Source organism: Contarinia nasturtii, unplaced genomic scaffold, assembly GCF_009176525.2.
Source record: "Contarinia nasturtii isolate CC-2019 unplaced genomic scaffold, AAFC_CNas_1.1 Cnas_scaffold_695, whole genome shotgun sequence".
Lineage (NCBI taxonomy): Eukaryota > Metazoa > Arthropoda > Insecta > Diptera > Cecidomyiidae > Contarinia > Contarinia nasturtii.
The window spans coordinates 7,308,757-7,330,506 of record NW_022198046.1 but is presented as its reverse complement, the minus strand read 5'-3'; the positions used below and the strand labels follow the sequence as shown (position 1 = coordinate 7,330,506).

General features: G+C 34.2%; 1 protein-coding gene across 2 annotated transcripts in view; it reads left to right on the top strand.

The window, feature by feature from the left end:
- Positions 1–21,750, top strand: part of LOC116340803 (polypeptide N-acetylgalactosaminyltransferase 2) — a 145,902-nt gene that overhangs the window by 109,311 nt on the left and 14,841 nt on the right. For both annotated transcript variants that reach the window (XM_031767480.1, XM_031767481.1), the window contains exon 3: positions 12,086–12,366. In XM_031767480.1, the coding sequence (XP_031623340.1) occupies positions 12,086–12,366 (281 nt within the window). The remainder of the gene's footprint in view (positions 1–12,085; positions 12,367–21,750) is intronic.

Genomic DNA, 21,750 nt, shown 5'->3' with positions numbered 1-21,750 from the left:
TCAAAAATAATTTCTATGGCAAAATTAACGTCAGACATATTTTTTAAAACAGTTTCCTTGTAAAAGTCACAAAAAAATTGAATTTTTGTATGGGAGCCATGCCTGTATGATACTTTAATGACGTGAAACTTTGCACAGACTATTTTTTACACAAAATAATAACATTCTGAAAGTTTGAAGAGATTTCGATCAAAGTTAGGGGTACCTTCCATACAAAATTTTAAATTTTTGGCTCAAAAACGAATATTTTGTATGGGAGGTACCCTTAATTTTGGTTGAAATTTCTCCAAACCCTACGAATGTTATTTTTTGTGCAAAAATAACCTGTGCAAAGTTTCACACCATTAATATAGCATACAGACATGGCTCCCATACAAAGATCCAAATTTTTTGTGACTTTAGTTATGGAAAGTGTTTCAAAAATAATTTTTATGGCAAAATTAACGTCAGACATATTTTTTATAGTATTTTGTTAGAAAATAGAATACTTTCAAATGTCGTACAAATGGGTTCATCATGAAAGTGTGAAAAATCTTTTCTCGGGTACTTCTGCTATTAAATTAAAAAATATTTCGTTGCCAAAGTTGAAACATATTTTTTGGTTTCGAACTTTACGACGCTTGAAAGGCTTGAAAAATCGAACAAATATTATTTTGAACTTTCTTAATAAAATACGCAACTACCACAGTGCGGAAAAGTTCGTCTTACTCCCGTAAGACTTTTTATTTAGAACCCGGCCTGATGTTCGTCTGCATGATATGGGTTTGCGTTTGCAAAAGGACTTTTTCTTCTTTCTCTTTTTCTTTTCCCTTTGCTCTCTCGCATTCTCTCTACCTCCCTCCCTCCCTCCACGTCATTCTTTTTGTATTCGCCAAATTCATTTTGCAGTCACAGAGTCCTGAGAGTGTGCACGAAATTCAGTTGGTCGGATTTTTTTTTTGTTTTTCTTTTGTGTTATCTTGCGATTTGTTGGAATTTGATACATTGTTTTTTTTTCTTCTCTTTCGTTCGTTGTTCGAATATAAGCGGATAAAAATGAAATTGAAGAGGTGCAATATCCATAACGGTTTATCGCAAATATCGTTTTCGCGTTTGTATTTAGTGCACGTTTGCACGAAAATAGCTTTAATACCCTGAAAGCCTGTCAACAAATAGACACGCACATTTCTCGAAATCATCATGGCAATCGATGTTTTTGTGGCGTGTACTGGTTCTGATTTGGTTTTTTTTTTCTTCACTAAAACTAAAAAAAGTGCATTAACGAATGGCCAAACCGAAAACACAACGAAAAAAGATTTTTTCCCGTCATCAAGTGGAATTTGAAGATGGTATGGTTCACGTCATCTTTTCACGATGAATGCCACAATAAAAGCGATAAATAACATGCAATGGTATGAATGGCATCACCCACATCGTTCATTGATTAAAAACAATCAGAGCGTTCAATTTACACTTGATTGCAATAACACACTCCATTGGTGAAACTGGTTGCATTCCTAATGAAGAGACTAATGAATTGATGTGGTTTCGGATGATAATAATGGCAACACAAATCTATAGACCATCCATTTCGCATCTTTATTAATGTTTGCCTCAGAAAGTATAATGTATAGTGATCAATGTGAAATCTTTGGCCCAAATCCATTGATCCATTATCGATTACAAAGACTTTGTGTATCGTATAAGCTTCATCGATTCCATTTCTCAAAACCACTTTGGGGCGACTATGTGTATAGCGTGTTTGCATTGGATCAATGATATGCTTTGTTAAAGCGACAAAAAAAACTATTGTGGCTGCGGGGAAGATGTGGAACGCTTGCAATTTTAAACCCTGTTGGCTACGGCATTTACGCTTATATAAATAAACAAACACCGGAAAATTACCAACGAGTAGAGTATATTGTAAGAGGAAATCTTCGAGAGTTTGATGAGTAGGAAAAGTGCAAGTAAACATTATTTGCTTGGCTGATCATCAAAAGATATAAGAGAAGTAGAAGGAGAGATTGGTTGAGATCGGAGAGAGAACGACAGAGAGAGAGAGAGCGGGAGAGAGATAGTTAAAAAGCCAAAACCATAGGCGATCAAAGCGTTTCACTTGCATACACCGTACCATGAGACACAGCATTCTCAAATAAAATGGTTTCGTTTTTAGCTATTTATATATATTTTGCGGTCAAATTAAGCCAACACTTTTCGCATATATATTCGGGGACAGTTATCGTCCTTATGCATGCTATAAAAGGATGTTTTATATTTTCGTTGTCACATAAAACCGAAATGTTAGGTGCACACACACATTCCATTTTCGATATATTGGGAACATGGTGTCACACACTTCTAAATTCAGTCCAATATATCACCCCAGAAAAAGTGAGCTTAATGCTAAAAATAGTACACGCACATGACATCTAATACGCATACACATAAACGCTAATACCTCTGCCCATTATAAATATTCTACGTTCGTTTTCTTCATCCTTTCAGTAAGTGGTCATGTGTTTATTGTCTTCTTGAAGTGCTTAAAAGCACTAAACAATACGATGAACGTATCACGTATGCACGATGGTGTGCAAGCAAAATAGGTCATCCGTACCCATTTCTCGCTATCTCTCTGCAAAAAAAAGAAATCTCAACACATGTTAAGAGCTGTAGATTTTACGTGTAGCTTATTTCAAGTTAATGCTAGGCTGACTACTGACTAGCAAAGCTCTATCAATGCGGTCGGCTAAAAAGTTAATGGTTTTAGCCAATGTCATTCGTAATGTGTGCGTATATTGTTTGCAGAATAAAATAATATTTGCAATCATCATCGAAATTGTAATTCAAAATGTGGAAAAATATAAATTGACTTTGTGAAGAGTTGACAAGTTTGAAATTGCCGATGTACATGACAAGCTGCCAAATTTATCATTTTTTATATAGTGATAATTCAGCAAAATGTCATTTTACCACCGAACTTTTTATTGCTTTTCCCGTTCGCATTTCTAATTTCAAGTCAACTGGATGGCAATAGGAAGTATATCATGAGGAAAAAAATATGTTCGCCTCACGTGGTGACATGAACACACACAGACACAAACAGATTCTATTTATCGCGGAAAGGATTCGAATCGATATGCCAGACAATTTGTCATGTTGTCAAGTGTGTCGCACCAATGAAAATCTATATAGTACATTTCTGTGATGGTAGCATTTTCATGCATAAATTTAAAAATAGCCCGCATGTGTGTGAGTGTGTGCTGTTGTTTTGTCTCCATTCTCTGTCATTGAGACACATTAATGGAGACCGCTTGCATCAACCAGTATGTGTACCCTTACAACATATTGATGAATTATGCGACACTTTGAATAATGCGAACCAAAGCTATAGCTTATAAGTAGTAAATGATAAAGAGATAATATGAGATTAATGATCATTATATTGATTATATGCGAAAGTGGTGAAGTTATACATATATGCGAATACGAAAGCCATCATAAAATTACCACCATCTATCCGGTGTCACTTTGATAATCGTTTGTGTGTCAAATGATAAAATATTTTAGATCGATGCGTCACATTTTTCGTGTGTATTGAATGAAATTCTTTCGATTTGCTAGGAATTTTCGCCAAAAAAGTGAAATGCAAAAAAAAAACGATTTTATCCTCATTTCTTACAAATTGTTGACATCGTCAGGGACCCCCCATGGATTTTGCCATCACCCCCCTCTAAAAAAATTTCCGTCATCATCTATGCTTCCGGATAGAAAGCAATCAGGAAATGTTCACATACCTCAATGAGATATTTATATGTGTGCGGGTACCCGCTTTTTTCAAGATGTGGTAGCTCTTTTTTCTCTTTTTTTTTTTCAACACAAAAACACATGAATGATGATATCGTAAATTCTGTTTGAAAAAAAAAAACATCACACAACCATGTCATTAAACAACAACATAGACTTCGAAAGCATTGAATTAATCGAAATTACAATAAACGCATTTTGCAATTTCATTCGCAGAAAAAATCCAATGCTTCCCATAAAGGATGTCAATATTCACGCATGAGATAAGACTAGACTTTTCACGTCATTAACTGACTGATTCTGTACGCTTGTTCTCCGTATCACCAACGAAATATTTATATCCTTCCGCCGAGAATGAAAGGCAACATTCATTTTTGACATTTGATTGATTGATTTTATAGTTAATATGGCGCCGTTTGGACAGCAACTTGTCACTTTAAATAATCGTCAATGAAATTGGAAACATTTCTCCGGTGACGGGAAATGTATTGAAAAGTTATAAATTTATTGAAGTTTTGATGGGCAATTGTTACAAATCCCAAAACTCAATTTCGAATGCAGTATATGAATATTTCATATAATTTTACTTAATGTCGATCTTTGTATCGCACTTCATGCAGTGATTGCGACACAAAACCACATCAAACAACCAGTGTGCATTCAATATTCAACACACACTCTCTGTGTCTCTGTTCTCTTGTCGATTCATTCGAACTTGTCGGCGCGTCTATTTAAAATGCACCATTTAGAAATCTGTCGTGTGTTATGTGCTAAAAGTGTCGTTTGGATCCATTTTCATGCAATGGATATTGTTAAACAGTTTGCAGAATTATGACTGCTGGCAATCGCATTTAATAAAAATGATATGGAAAATGATGTGTATTCACATCTGGAGCATTCATGAAGCCAGTATTATACCGTATATTGCAGCCAAGAGCAATAACACTCATCGTTGGTCGTGCATAACAAAATATACATAATATTAATATAGATACATAGCGTCAACGATTGAACGTAACATTTTATGTGATTTCCATATCCGTTTGTGCAAACGAGCCAATACAATACGTGATAAGCCTTTGTGTAAGAGTGGAAATTTTTAATGTGACAGAATGACGCGTTTAGTTATTGAACATATATGTATATACACAATACTAGCATCACTGGCGTATCAATAATAGCTCAATGAATGCTAGTCTCGATATCTATTTCCTCGTGCATTCACGCACAGTGCTAGGCACAGAGGGAAATCGAAGTGCCAAAGTATTCATTTGTAATATAGGATTTTACTCGGTGAGTGTAGGGATGAATGTGTGCCATTTGCGTTTTTCACATTGCTTGTATGAAAATTGAGATGAAAATATTAAATATGTATTTCAGAAACGAATCGGTAGACATTCTTCCATTCACAACGACAATTTATATTTATATGTATATTTATGCTGTGAATTTAAGTGCTTTCTAAAAATTTCTCTTCCGGAAAACATTTACTATGGTTGTGTGTATGTAAATTTAATCCATGCAACGCTCTAAAAAGTTTTTCCGCCAAAAACGAGCGTAAACCATTCTTAACACGGTAACAACAATCATCCATGATCCTGAAGCATTTCAAAGCAGACGATATATTTGCAACATAAAAAAAACATTCGCTAGTCTACGTATGATTTGCTTTAAGCATACATTCCAAAATGGAGAGTAAACAACACAAAGAGTCAAAGAATGTAAGTGTGTATGTTCATTTGCATATTAATGCAACAACATCAATGATTGAAATTGAATCAAATCGGCTGTCACTGTTGTCACATATACTAGTATATTGCCAAACCATACAACACGAAATGTCGCATCACATTCATAATAAATAAAACGAACGGCAGTTAAACGCGCACGTGATAGATTTGACAAACATATTCAGAAATTGTGTATGGCGCCAAACTTCCTTTGCTTTGGCTCGCATATTTAAACAAACTTCCGTCAGTTCGACCATTTACCCTTAATCAAAGTTACGTCAAGCTTTGGTCTGGTCGTTGAACGGCATGCGTTTCATCAAGAAAAAAAGTAATATTTCATGACGTGAAATTTCGGTCGCTTTATGTTTCAATTTATTCAAGATTTTTTTTTCGCTAATGGCGTCAGTGTTTTTTAGTCCTAGAAGTATGTATTTCGCGATGTGACAACCATTTTTAAAGAAAAAGTTCTGAAAATTTTATACTCATGAATTAACGTGATTCACTTTACATCTTGTTTGTGATTTTGGGGGCATGAACAAAAAAACAAACACACATAGTCATCGGAAAATTTGAACATTTCTCATAGATTTTTTTCTATTACAATTTCGTTCATAAACTAAATGAAACAAACAACCAAAAAAGACAACACACATGTACAATACCAACCAAAAAACCGCATTAATAAAAATCCAACCGTCATAATTTAAACGATAGAAAAAATATTTTTTCGTTTATGTGTATAAAATGTTCGTACTGCGAAAAGAAGCGAAAACAAGTCGAAACCCCGGAATCGTGGTGCGATGAATTGACGAAACACAAAATACATCCGGCTGAGCAGAAAAAAAAACCGTTGCTCCTTTTATATTACTTTCGCAGGAATGATCATAAATAAAAATGATAAAGTTGTTTTTCGTTTACGTCGTCGAGGCTTTTTCGTTTCTATTTGAAAGTGAATACAGATGAAAAGACTGTGTTAAATATACACCCCATTCAACGATCTGCTTTTTTGTCATCAAAGCATAAAGCGACGCTTTCGTACCGAGAGCAAGTATGAACAACGAAAAATCATAATCAACGAGTCGATGCCGAATAGTAAGGAATGAAAAAAAAACGCACCGAAAATGAGCCAAGTGATATGAAAACTGAATGGCAACGAAAGAAAAATATAAAATATTTTTGGGGCGATCAAAAAAACGCCGTATGCTATTCATATACAATGTTCGGTTCGAAGGCATCAAAAGAAACGAACTGCAACAGCTCAGACACACACATTCTAGCAACAAATTGTGTATGGTATATATTTTATGTCCCAAGGTGTGTGTGTGTGTGTGTTTATTTGTGTGGTGTGCACTGAACTGTTGCTTGTTGGCTGTTTTTTGCTCTTGTTGTTGGTTTAAAAAATATGTATGTATGCTTTTTGCGAGAGAACGTTGCAATATTTTTATGTGTCACATTGTGTACGTTTCGAACTACGGCCATTGAGTTAAAATTGAATTTTTCGATCTCATAGAAAAGTATTGAGGACATTGGTAAACGAGACGGGGTGCAGGTAATAATCAATGCGCGATTGTTCATAGTTCGAACGATGGTGGGTCAATCGAAAATTATATATACATGAAAACAAAGAGGAGAAGAAAAAATGTTGACCAAAATGTTAAAATACACACCAGAGACAGTGATGAACATTCAAAAACGCAAAGTAATATACAGCCCGAAGACGAAACACTTTGGGTTTGCTGAGAAACCAAGAGCATAAAATATATTCGATTATTTAAAGTTTTTCCCCTGGTGTAGCTTTTCAAGTTTCATCTTTTCGAAATTTTGATAAAGTTCACCGTGCATTTTCCAGTTTGGCGTTTACTTCTGCAGCTTGGTGTCCTACGCATTATTGCTATATGCTTATCGAAAGCAAAGAAAATGTAAACTATGTATCATGTTGCATGCCACGCACCAAAGTAAAGTACAAAACTCATCAGTAAATCGAATTTCTTGTGCAATTTTAATTTAGATAAAGTGACTAAGTGTGTGTGTTCATGCTATTTAAGTTTTGCGCACGGTAAATTCTTAATTAGAAAACATTTAGCACTTTGCAATGTATATTTTGTGATTATATCTACCGAGAGAGCATATATATTTGCTTGTGCACACTTAGTCATCAGTACAATATGGTGTTGCATTTCGATTAATTATTCGCAAGCGAAGCTTTTGACTTTTCTATGACGATTTATATTAATTAACTGATTCAACTAAAAACATAAGCTGAAAATAGTAAAGTTATAACAAGACAAAAATATATACATTTTTCGCTTAACTTACAAAAACCAAATTAGTGTTGGCAACTTTGTTCACTGTCGGTGGTATTGTGTGCGTGCATCCGCAAGCGCGTCTCTGTAATTTTCGTTTCAATGATGGCTGAGTTGAGTGCAGCTCAACAGTGTAATTGCATTAGAAACACGACGATGATGAAAATATTTTATTTTCAAAAGTTTTCCTAAAGAGTAAAGTGAAGCATTTTTCGAGTGCTTTGCAATTTCTTTCGATGGAAAAATATAACACGATTAAATTCTTTGCGATTATGTTATAAGTTTTACTTTCAACTTTTATACTCTGATTTGTTTGATTTTTTTTTTTGGTGTGCAATAAATTGGGCCTGTTGAAGTTTTCCATCGAGAGCTTTTTTCCCCTTTAATTCACATTCGAATGGATTTCATTTGCAAAAACTGTTCAGATGTAATGTTTTGTCGGTCGTTATTTTCTTTTTGTTAATTAAAAAAGGACTAGAAAAAGGATGATTTTTGATGCGGCCAAAGACATCCAACCAAATGGAATTTATCTTATAGAAAGTTTGCGAACATGCAAAAGACGAAATTAAAAAAATACAGAAAAGAACTGATTTGATAGTGGAAAATATAAGAAAATGAAGAAAGTGTGCAAGAGATTGTAATAAGATAGTAGATGAGAGTTTCATGTGAAATGAATATGAGGTAGATCAAAATGAATGGGGTGAAAATATGAAGGGAATCGAGAATTGTTCAAGTTCTCTTTGGTTTCAATTTTATTTTAATTCGTTGAAAAGTTGTGAACATCTTTGTGAAAATGAGATTTTCTTGAAAGTTGACAAGAAATGAGTTTCAATCGGGACAAATATGTTCGGAGCATTGCAACATTTTTACATGTTTTGAGTGATGTAAACAAGCAACAATATGAAGGAGTGTTTGTCTCCAAGATGAATGAGGATATGGGAAAGGGTTTGGAAAAATGATGATGTATTCAAAGTAATGCTCACTCAATCTCCATCTCCCCGCCTACATTCTCTTTCCAAATGTATGCGGTACCTCATGAACGACCAACGTTTTGTAGCAAATGCAAAATTCAACCAAATGTAATGTATCGTCAAACCACATACTCTCATATAAAACAACAACGTGTAACACTTTATGTGTGCGTGCATACTACCGCACACTTAAAAACCGAGCGAAAGTCTCGAGATGTGCTAAATTGAAAATTTCCAAAGTTTTCCCATGTTGCCAACAGTCATTTGTTCACTATTGCTTTTTGGTACCTTGCTCAAAGAGCTTTTTACTCTATGCAACCTTCCTTTTTCATTTTTCCAAACTGAGCAGCAAATGCTTGTTGATGATAACATATAAAACCTGAATTCAAATCGATAAGTAAAATTTCTCAAACTGAAATGTGTGTGTGCTTTCACAATGTGTGTGTGCGTACATCAACCTATCCACAGAAAACTTCAAGTACATGAAGACCGCAATAGCGTCGAGTTTCATCTAATTTACCATTCATTTCGAGTTACATATTTGCGGTGATGATTTACATCCCAACTGATTTAATTCCAACTTTCGTTTTTTCCCCTTTCAGCTCTCTCCTTCTGGTCGGAATTCATTTTAGCTTTTTAATTAAAAATAGAGAAAATGTTCGTTCTCACATTTCGATTCATTATTAATGGTTTCCGTTCCTCTTTTTACTCTTATGCCCACCCAATGTGTCAGAAAGAGAATTGCATTGGGGCTCTTTTTTTCAAGTTTAAACTGAAAAATGCAACCAGAATTTGGAATAAATGTAAAATTGAGAGATAGAGGGGGAGCAGTTGAGTAAAGTGTTCAAATTCATATGGTTGTGTTTAAACTATTTGCTTAACTGTCATATGAGTTTTGTATAAATAACGTGGAAAACCACCTGAGAAATTAGCATAAAACCCACAACCATTCCAACGATATCCATTTTGTGAATTACAAATGGCTTTACAGATGAAAATCATCTCGGACAAGCAACGAACTCTGTTAAAAAGAACACGTCCCTTTCACCAATTCCTAAGTTTGTTGTTATCCAAAATTCAAGTGGCTATACACGACCTTGTCGATTGTATTGCATCCACTTTCATACGATGTAAAATATCGTGCATTCAATTGTACGGTTACAATAGTAGTCATCATCATCATCGTCGTCGTATTTCAAATTGAATATTTCACTATTTCATCCATCACGTACGGTCATTTATTGGCTTATGGACTGTGCCGATGGCATTCGTTCTGCGTGTATGCGGTTATTGCACCTTGTTTCAATTATTATATGATTACCCTGTCGTCAAGTGGATATTTACTCACAATTCAAGATTCTATCGAAACGTTTTCGAAACAGTAGCGCCCAATCGATTAGCCGAAAACAACCAACGAAGCCAAGTTGTCGGCATTTTATTGAACATTTGTTTCAATATACCAATGCTGTACATTTTGTTCACGCGTCTCTGTATATTACTTCATAATTCACATATATTAATTTCATTTATTGAATAAATTACAAGTCAATTCATACACCGTCTTTGGATTACAACACCTACGGCAAATATGTGGCGGCCCACTCAAATCATGGCATATCATGTGATGTGCACACTTATCGTAAGTCGTTCTCTGCAGCTGCTAAATTATTGATTGAATCCAAAATATCGGTTGAAACATGTTCGCATCACAAATATTCTACCTAAATGTATATAGATATATCTTAGCCAAGTATAAAATAGCTAAAGACGTTTCACATTGGCCTCTCTCTCTCTCTCTCTGTGTGCGTTGAATGTTGAATGTCGATGCTCTTCACGTTCAACGCGATAGCGCCATCAACGTTCAGTGTGCGGTTAATTTGTTGAACAAACAAAAACTCACAAGCGAACATACATTGATGATTCCAAGCACATGTCCTGATTCACATTGTGCAGTGCTCTTTTGTCTACTGCTTAACTGAATATGGAATGGATGTTTGTGTGTATGTGGTTTCGAATGTGAATTATGTTCTCGTTCAACCGAATATTTGGCACTAAAAGATAACATAATTTAATTAGTGAAACGTAATGTTACCTCATTCGTTTACTTGAACATTTTTTCTGCCATTCTCTCACTTCTATGATGAAACATTGTTGCTATTTCGTCGTATTTCTCAGATAAGACATGACTGATGGAATTGCATGGAATAATGATTCATAGGCGAACTTTTTTTCTCTCAATATTTCATATGAAGTGTATCATTTTTATTGAATTATAACGACTTTTCGAAGAACAGATGCAAAACATTCAACGCAGAAAGAAATCATTCATTACTTTTCACATTTATTTCTGTGAGCGCTAGGTTAAAATGTTGATTAAATTAAAATAACCTAGAGACGCATTTATTGCGAGGAAGAGAAAGCGGAGGAGAGAAAAATGAAAGAAAAAAAATGTTGAAGTTTTGATTTGTTCGTCATTAGTGAGTTGCTCATGTATGTCATTAAAAGCAGTTGTTTCGGGGTAAAACATAAAAACAAAGTTTTTCTTTCTAACAAGCGGCTCTTTTCAATTTATGAATTCTAAATTGATGTTGGGCAATATGATGAACCGTATAAATGATGAATTTGTTTTTTCTTCGCAGCAACAACTTGTACGCTATACAATTACATTTTGATTTAATAAAGAGAAAAAGTTTCGAAACAATTCGTTTCCGAATTATATGATTCGCTACATTCAAGATAAAAAATATGCAATCAGAATTCAATTCAAAGAGGATTTTTTACGCCAATCCATTTGAACCTCATTAAATTTAATTGATTAACCGTCATTTGTTTGCCATTTCGTTTCATTTAATAATGTAAATCTTTTATATTAAGCTCATCACAAAAAAAGGGGTCGGTTTTTTTTCGTCGAAATTATGAAAATAATTGTGCAATTTAATTGATGTACACATATAAGCTGATTACAACTGTAGCATCAGCAAGCTCAATTATTGCACAATTTTTCAGATAATTTGCAATGAAATTAAAACCAAAAAGTTACACATTTAAAAAAAAGAGTTAAAAAAAAGTAAAATGATTCATATATGTATATGAACATATTGACACAAAAACCAACATACAAAATAATAAGTACAAATGGATTGAATAAATAATAATCAACAAAAATGAAAATAATTTGGGATGAAAAAAAAAGAATAAAAATGAAAGAGCTTTGAATTGTAAAATGTGCAAAAAAGCGAAATTTACTGATTGAAAACGGTTTTTTTTTAAATAATATTTTTATTTTCTTCATTTTCAGAATGAAAATCGAGCGCTTCGCTTACGCGAAACAGCCACTGCACCACAATACTTAGATGAAATGTCAGCATCAACATCACCAGCACACAATAGTGTTCAATTAGGATTTTTAATCGGCGACACATCACCACGGCTTACATTCGATTACTTCGATGAAGCCGGATACATACAACGCGGTGGATTACGAACAGGCGAAGATCCATACCAAAGAAACCGGTTCAATCAACAAGCCTCCGACCAATTACCTAGTAATCGAGTAATCCCAGACACACGTAATCAAATGTAAGTTAAGCTGTAAAATCGGTATTTGATTGACTATATACATTCACCTACAAAAAAAAAATAGTTGAATTTAGTGTTCGTAAACTATTCGTTCACATATCAAGAGGTTGTCACTAGATCGGTTTAAAACCATAAAATGTATATATACCACGCAAAACGTACATTTCAAATCCAAATAGCTCAAAATCATAAGCTCATTACTGTTTCCAAGTGATTGCCTACAGTTTAACGACGGCTAGACACAGCGAAAAGTTAACAATAGATAACATCGTCGAGATAATAGTGAAAAAGCGATTACTTTCCATCACCGTATTACGCTATCTTCATACATATATGCAATATAAAACTATTAAACACAGAGGATTGAAACTGAATTGGCATTGGATCAAATGAAATAAAATCGAGCAAATGATAGTCGTAATGAAATTCATGTCTCATATTTGTGCACTATTGTATAGAGAGATAGATATGTATACGCAAAAAAAAAAAACGAATGGAAGAGATAGGTGGACTAAACATAAATGCCATGTTCCATAAAATAATCCGGCAATAATAGCGAAAACCATAAAAACGACAGTCGTAATAATGATTATGGTACAAACTGCACGGCGAAATATGAACTGAACGTTTTCCGTAATTTTAAATATTTAATGCGAAACGGTTGTTCTTGTTGTTGGTGTACGGTATGAAATCGGCCGAGTCTGTTTTCTATCTTTGTCTCACTTTTAGCCGGTAATTCTAACTTTTATTATTAAACGTCGTTTTGCTATGAATTCAGCATACTTTGAATGTAAGCATATTGAATGTCTTGCTTGCCATTGTACATGAACCCTTACACAATTCTACCGTGACTCTAAAGAGATGGCGAGAGGGAGGAAAAGAGCTCGTGCGAAAGAAAAAAAAGTAAGAAATTTATATATTTTTGTCGCAATTGAGGCTTATTTAAAACGACTGTGGAACTGTACAATGCAAAAATGCATCTAAAATGATGAGGAATTATAATTACCAACAAAAACTGAAACGAAAAGGAAATTGAAATTTTACATGACAAATAAAATAGAAAGTTATGTGAGTAAGACAGAGAGTTTTCGTTCAGGTATTATGTGTATGGCGCGTCGCGATTATGGTGTGCAACATCGTGTTTTATGTAAAACTGGCACATTTACGATTACGACGTATTTTAATGTCAATGTGAAAGACATAACAATGAATCATAAGACATTGCACACGAAACGTGTCATTTCAATTTCAAAAATCCATTGTAAATAAATGCGAGTTCGAGGACCGAAATTCGAATTTTCAACTTTAATGAAGAATCGGAAGCAAATCATATTATTAAATTAAAAATGTTCATGTAATTTCGATTTGGTCGATAAAACATTGTGTGTAGTTGAGCAGTTTGCTATGAAATGAAAGGTGGCGGCAACACAAACTAGTAAATTGCAATCAACTGAATGGGAAAAGTAAACGAATAGTTATTTGCCATTCACTGAAATGCATCTTGCCAGCCGCGTTGCATGTATAAAGGTATTTCGAATAGATGCCACAAATTCTAAATGGGCGTATTGTGAGCAACCAACAACAGAAGCAGCAGCAACGGTAACAGAAACTTGACTGCATAATGCAATGACATGATCACGTCGCTCGGCGAGCTGGTTGTTTATTTCTATGCATGCGTATTATCATTTGTTATTTAGTTCGTTTGTACCTTTTCTCCTACTGTGAATTTGCTACTGTCTCTTCATTCATTTCTCATTCTCATTTCTCTCAATGCTGCTCTCTTCCCACTATCTCTCTCTGACATTCGTTTCGAACCAACGCGTTTCGCTGTTATCGTGTATTTTCATGTGTTATTTACATTCACAATGCAATTGCATTAAGTATGCGCGCATCTCCGGTCTCAATATGTGTTCAACGGGTTATTTATTTTGCTAAAAATCATAGTGCACATCGCTAGCTCAAGCCAATTTGCGCGAAAACGGTAGGTTTTATGTTTAATGCGATTGCCGAGAAGTTACCATCGTTTCGGTCATTGCAACGCCACCCAAATCTACTTTCAGCGTTGTGCAATTTACAATTTTCGCCCGATGCAGCCGTGTCTGATTTTATACGATCACACCGAAATGGCATAAACGGCAAATAAGAATTGCTCTTATAAACTTTTAAACGAGCAACTACAATACATTGACGCATGTGTATTCGGTGTCGTATACATAACGGAAATAAGTACGCTGACGAGGCAATAACTTGATTAGTTAAATCGTTGTTGGGTTTTTTTCTGTCGTTTTCCGGTAGTCAGTATGTTCTCACTGAGACATGAGCTATGCACCATTTCATCGATTGCATTGGAGATTTGAACGCCAAAGTGAATGAAGATGCACGAATATACAAGACAATCCAAACAATGAACAAGTTAGCAAATATCTCTGTTAATTTATGAATATGCACTCGACACAATCAAGTACGAAACAAGCAAACACTACTAGATGGCGATTTACATCAAAATGTACTTTTCATTTTGTGTTGTAGCGTCTATTCAGACACACGCCGTTCCGTATGATTTGCAATAACGTTTTAATTTATTGTGCTTGATGCGCGGATAAAGTATGTATATTTTAAGTTGTTGTTTCTATCATTCAAATCACCATTGCGATTGTCTATTTAAGTGGTTTCGTAAGTGTAATTTTCGAGTGACTGGAATCATTTTTCAAGTCATCAAAAATGCACAAACGCAATGCACATTGCATTCACTTTGACACAAACGATATGTGATTCACTTCTCTGTCTCTTTATGTGTAGATATTCAAATATTTATGGAAAAGTTATTACCCAACCGGTTGGAAAAAGAGTATGCTTTGTGCTGAATTTGAGGACTCCGTACATTTCACAATCAAATTGTAATCTCGCATTTCAATAGCATTTTTAATCACGAATCAAATTTATTGTGAAATTATGATTCTCATTTTGATGTGAATGGCTTTTGTATATTGATATATTAAACCGATATACAGATATTATTTACATTGCATTACAATGTGCATGTGTGACATGAAACATTAGAATTTGTCATTAAAATCCCATTTTAAGTACCTACATAAAATGAACTACTATCGTCGTAGTATGTAGTGCTCCATCATTTTGCTTCATTTAATTTTAACTCTTAATCAAATTATATATCCCAAATTTACCGCACTCAAACTCGCATCAAAAATAAAATAAAATATTTCGCATTGTTAATATAATAAAATGCACATTATCAAAGTAAGAAACCGTGCAGAAATGGAATATTTCACCGAATAATTTATGTTCTTTGTTTGATGTGCCTTTCACCTTGAAAACAAATCAATTACGGAACATTCCACTTTCAAGTGCCAGATAACAAAGTTTTCTGTCTAAATTTGAACCATGGAAACTTGTCGGAGATATTCCAAACGGGAGTGCCATTTCAACTCTGGCAATAACTTTGCAGAATTAAATCACAATGTTTGTAACGGATGCGGTAGCATTGAGTCATATAGAAGAATGCCGAAAATGCAATGTTATTGTTATGAGCAAATATTAATCTTTTGTTAAATGCTTCATATTTGAAAAGTTTGACTTAATTGCTACACAATTTATACATAGTTGGAATTTCCAACTTGGAAATATTTTGTTTGCCTTTGAAATATCATTTATTGCCGGTTGAATCTCGGCCATTTGTGTTCATAATGCAAAAACATAAATTTAGCTTTTGACACTTCAATTTTCATTTCGTAGCCAATAACAATACTATACCAAATGGATTTTCATCAAATTTTCAAGTTGCAGCACAATGTTGCAACAACTGAAATGGCAATTGAATTTGTTTTGTCGGAAAAATTGCTCTAATGGAATCGCGACGAGGATGTAGATTTGATTGGCATACTGAATGATGATTTCAGTATATATGCACGTTATGTTCTCTTCAAGATTATATAAAAACCATTATCATTTGATTAAATTTGATTTTGTAGTCGATTATCTCAAAATTTTGCCAATTAAACAACTATTTATATGCTTAAAATGTAACAGATGACCTCCGAAGATTTACATTATTCTGTATAAATGTAACCATTATGCAAGGCCAGCCAAACAGTTTAAATCATATTTTCCGGTAAAACACGCCACACAAATACAGAGAAGTCGATATTAGATAGACAGATAGATAAAGCGAGAGAGAGATAACTACAGAAAGAGACGTGTAAAATCCATTCATGAAACTCTGGCTATCGCTTCTTCGGTTTCTCGTATAAGCTTTGCACTTGTAAATTACAAATCAAATGCCTTGTGTGCGAGAAAACGTTTATGTCTGTCGGCAACTTCACAAAGCACCGTCGCACAGTTCATGTAAATCTCCACGGATCGGAAGTGGAGGCGGAATGCTTGACGTATCGACGATTTTGAAGTTCATTTTAATGTTACCTCATTTTTTCAATAAAATTATATTTTTTAAAATACAAATGTTTTCCGCTTGGAAGAGGTATTACTCTATTTTTTAAAAACTAACCTATTGGAAGAGGAAACTTTTTTACAAAAAAAATATTCAAACGAACATTCAAGGTGTTCGTTCGTTCGAATGCATTCGAACAGTCGAACTGTTCGTATTGAGACATATTCGAACGTTCGGAAAGATGTTCGTTCGAATTGTTCGTTTGTTCGTTCGAAGATGGATTCGAACAAACGAACGAACTAAAATCCACTTTTTACTATGATCGTTCGAGTTCGTTGTCACCTTTACTTGTAATAAAGTTGAGATTATATTAGCACCAAATCCTTTTCATGCAGGAACTTTAATACGATGTTGAATACATCATCAAACATGGAAAATTTCTCTATCATTTAATCTAAATCAGCTTAAGAGCTCAAAAATTCCACTCGGAAATTAACAAGTTTTCCGAGTTGAGAGACTATATGGTCGTCGTTAATGCAACGGGTGCATTATGAAAATACATGAGAATGCATGAGTGGCCAAAAGAATGAGAGCTTTCGATCGGCATTTCTCATTTGAACGAATAATGATTGAAATTGGCGCTCATATGAGTGTGTGCTCATAAATTTTCCGTCATATGAAAACTAATTTTGATCATTTTCCTTTTCTAAAAATCATTTTATACATTCAATCTTATTCCAAATGTGCTTTGAATGAATATGTGTTTTCCAATGCGATTAAATCAGTTTGCTCGTTTCCGATTTTCAATTTGCATTTGCAATGAACTATATTATTAATAAGATTCCTTTTCAAATTATTAACAATTTATGCATGTGAACATTTCCGTATGACCGACAAACAGACAGCGACAGAGTGCGATAGAGAACTGTGGTCGATGGAGATGCATCAGAAATGCCGACACGAACGGAATTTCATTGATAATGAATCACAAATAAATGAAGTGCAAATGGCTTTCACATATAGACGACACATGTACACATACACGTGAACGCATAAAATCATTTTGGGGAGCATTCGATTGGTTTATTGAGCTGAGAGCCATCAATAGACCGTTGGTTTGTGCTGTTGTTGAACAATTATTGAAATTAGTGCATAAACAGGTTTTGAATACGCTTTGATTGTTACTACTCTGATTATTATTATTTGCACCAGAATGCAATCAACATCGTTATCATTATTAAATATTTGAATAAATCTTCAATGGAGCCATATATACTCTATATATATATATATCTCTTTCTCCATCACTCGTTCGTTCATGTGTCGCAGTCTCTTGCTTTATATTCGAGAAGCCAAAAGTGGACATAACATGTGTGCATCGTTTTCACACTCAATGCCATTGATTCAATGGTGAATAGGAGTGCACTTGAGATGCTATAAACACCATGAAACCAAAATTTTCAAATAAGGCGATTGCATTCTATTTACGGACAATGAAAAGTTTTATGCTTAACACAGTGCGTCGAGTGTGAATATGTTTGGAAAACATGACCAAAGTTAAATATTTACGATCTCGAGCCCAAGACTACATCTCTGAAATACATTTACCCAGAAAAACTAATAACGTGTACAATTTATGAGCAATGCAATCGTAATCAAGCTCAATTGAATCGCTTGAAATGAACATAAATAAATCTTGGGAAAATTGCACACACCAAAAAAGCGAACACACAAGCTCGACGCCCAATAGATATTGCTGTAATATTTTTTCGATGCAATTTCGCTTTTGTTTCCAGTAGGCATTTCATATAATTTTGCCATCAAAGACGCTTTATACGAAACAATAGAATTTGCGTGTGATGTCGTGAATGTACGTTAGATCATTGGGCTAAAACTACACACATTGGTGAAAGAAAGTAAAATGCGCTCAGTCACCCGCATGCAAATAAAACGTGATTTTGCCGGTTTTCTGTTCAATTTGCTATTCATTGAACTGGATCGCATCAAGTTCGAAAGAGCGAACATGTTTGTTGAATGAGCAAGATAAGAACATTTACGATGAGAGCATTTATGCGTTGATCCGAATATGCATAAAAATGTGTGACTCATATGTTGTGTATTTGCATAGTTAATGTGTGTGCGTGTGAGTGTGAGTGTGAGTGTGTGGATGTGTTTGCAAGCATGAGTGTATGGTATACATTTTCCATAATTGGTTTCGGTCTCGTGTTCGATCCAATGGAGAGAATATTGTATTTTACCCTTTCTTGTGGTTTGTTTGGCACAATCGGTTCGATCAAAACGTATGTCGGCCAATATTTGCATGCATAATTTAATTAAACAGCAAATCCGTCGGTCATTTCGCAAACTTAATTTTAAATTAATGTTTATTTGCATGAATACACTTTGAATATCAGTAACTATTTTCATAAATTCTTGCATAAACATTAAACACACCAGATGGTTCTAATCTTGATCAAAAGAGATGATTCAAACAATTAGAAGCAAATAAAAAAAATCGCTCGCATGGAAAACAGCTTGCAAGCAAGAGAAAATATGTGCAAACGGATTAGATCCATTCTTTCAAAATATGGTTCAACTCTTTTTTTCAGTAAGATGCTTGTGATGGACAAGACTTCATGCACAAAAAAGTAAAAAAAAAACACAAATTTCTTTGAAAGTCAGTAAGTATTAACAAGAACGATACTATACCTCAACAATAGAACGTTTATTGTGCATTTATGAAAAGCTCTTAAGAGTGCAATTGGATTCATTCCACTCGAATGGATTTTCTTTCCAGACCCCTCCCTCTCTCTCTCTCTATCTCTCTTTGTGTCAGTGACATTACAATGAAAATCGCTTCGATTAAGTGTACATTGTATCCAATCAGCATAAAGGGTAGTTGTCATTGAGCTTGCCATGAACAGTCAGTTTCCTTTGAAGCCCTTTGTTACTTTGATGCTAAGCATTTCTTTGGGTATGCAAATATCTTGACAGATTTTCAATTCAAGTATGAATATTAGATTTTTTAAGTATGATATTTCCATTTGAATCAATGAAAAAGTAAATTTTTCAAAGCACCGAACTATTATATCACAGCACATATCGTTCAAAATCAAACGTGCACAAATAGTTACAAATTCTAATAACAAAGATTAATAAATATGTTCATAAAAATTCCGCCGAATCATGGTTGTAATCACCAAAACGTTTGTGAGAAAAATCTATGGGAAATTCGTTCAGAGTGATGGCTGTTGCCATTTTTGCTTCTTCAGCATTTGTCTATACGGTTCTATGTAATTTCCAAACGAGAATCTCATAAAATAAGTCATGTTGGGTTGCAACAGAGACACATGTTTCGTTTCGGTCAATAAAAGGGTGTAATTTCCGGCAACAGTCAGATTTATCTATATTTAGCGAAGTCAGTATTGTTATCTGTGGTTAAGGTGCGAATATTCTATATGACTTGAAACTACGCAATAAAACTGTCACGAATAATAAAAACGGCGCAAAATTTATCGTTCGCCTGTTGTATATGTCATAAATTTCACGTTTCATTATATTACAGATACATCTACAGTATTTTGTTGCGCTCGTTATTGGTTTGGACAATGGAATATTCCCCGAATTGGACGGGATAAGAAAAAAAAATTGATTCATGGCATTTCCTTGGAAATTATTAGCAGTAAATTTATATCATTCGTCGACTTCTAATCATTATGAACATTATATCGCTTGTTGTGGGGCGAAAAATAGAAAACAGTAACGTACGTACGTCAACGATTCGATGATTATCCACAAAATATATGGCAAATGGTGAAAATATAAGACACCGAGAAGCATCTAGGGGAGAGAAACCAATGCTAGTTTTTCTAGTTTATAGCTAATTTACTAGTTTATTGCTTGAATAATCTAATAATGCTAATATTCCTTTATGAAATTGCTAGTTTTCTAGTTTTTTGTTCTGTCAAATGACAATCAAATGATTGTACTGACACAATGAAGTATTTTGACGTTTTGTTGTTCAGACATATTTTTATGTCTTTTGAATAAATATACACTTATAATAGTGAAAATTAGTTTAATTATTCTTTTTTAACACAAAATCGTGCATAAAGTACTTGTTTCTTTCAATAGTCGACTTGTAAAATTGATTTAGTCACCAAATCATGGCAGAATATCAAAATGGCGGATCAAATAATTTTTGCTAATTTTTCTAGTTTTTGCTAGTTTTTTTCTAATTTTTCTAGTTTTTACTTGAAATATAAAAAACTAGCTAATGGTTTCCGTCCCCTAGAGAAGCATCAATAACAATAACGATGAAATACACAGTGGAAGTTATGAATTTTGCGGTGTATATAAACGAAAAGCAGAAATAGTAAGGAATACGGTGAAAGGAGAGAGAAAGGAAGACGAAACATTGTATCTCGTGTGTATTTTGTTGAAAGTTTGTTGTTTTTTTATGGATGTTTTCATTCGAATTGAATTGTGGAAAAAGCAATTTTACTATCATTGCACAAAGCAGACGATGATATTCAACAAAAGGTAAATTGACTCAAAGACGCAAAAAAGCTTATTGAGCTACACTCTCTTTGTTGTTGTCGCCCTTTGTCTCTTTGTGTTGCTGGCAAAGCAAAAATATAATCGGAGTAAATAAATTGGGAAATTGCCAAAGGGGACCAAGAATATATTCAATTTAAATGAAACACATTTTCTTTCTCCGTCATCGTCGTTCAGGTGCATGTACACCGCTTAAACGACGCTATCAATGAGAACAGATCGCATGGCATTGGAGCACCGGACCTATCTCGTCTTCTTTTCTGCTTCTATTTGCCAAACTCGAAGCAAATTTATAGGCAGTTTTTGAAAAAGTGAATAAAAACGAGTCAGCTCACGCAAAAAAGCATATTGTAACGGAGAATTGTGCTTGGCTATCAATAAAACCCCAGCAAATCGTGCGTATAAATTCAAACAAATAC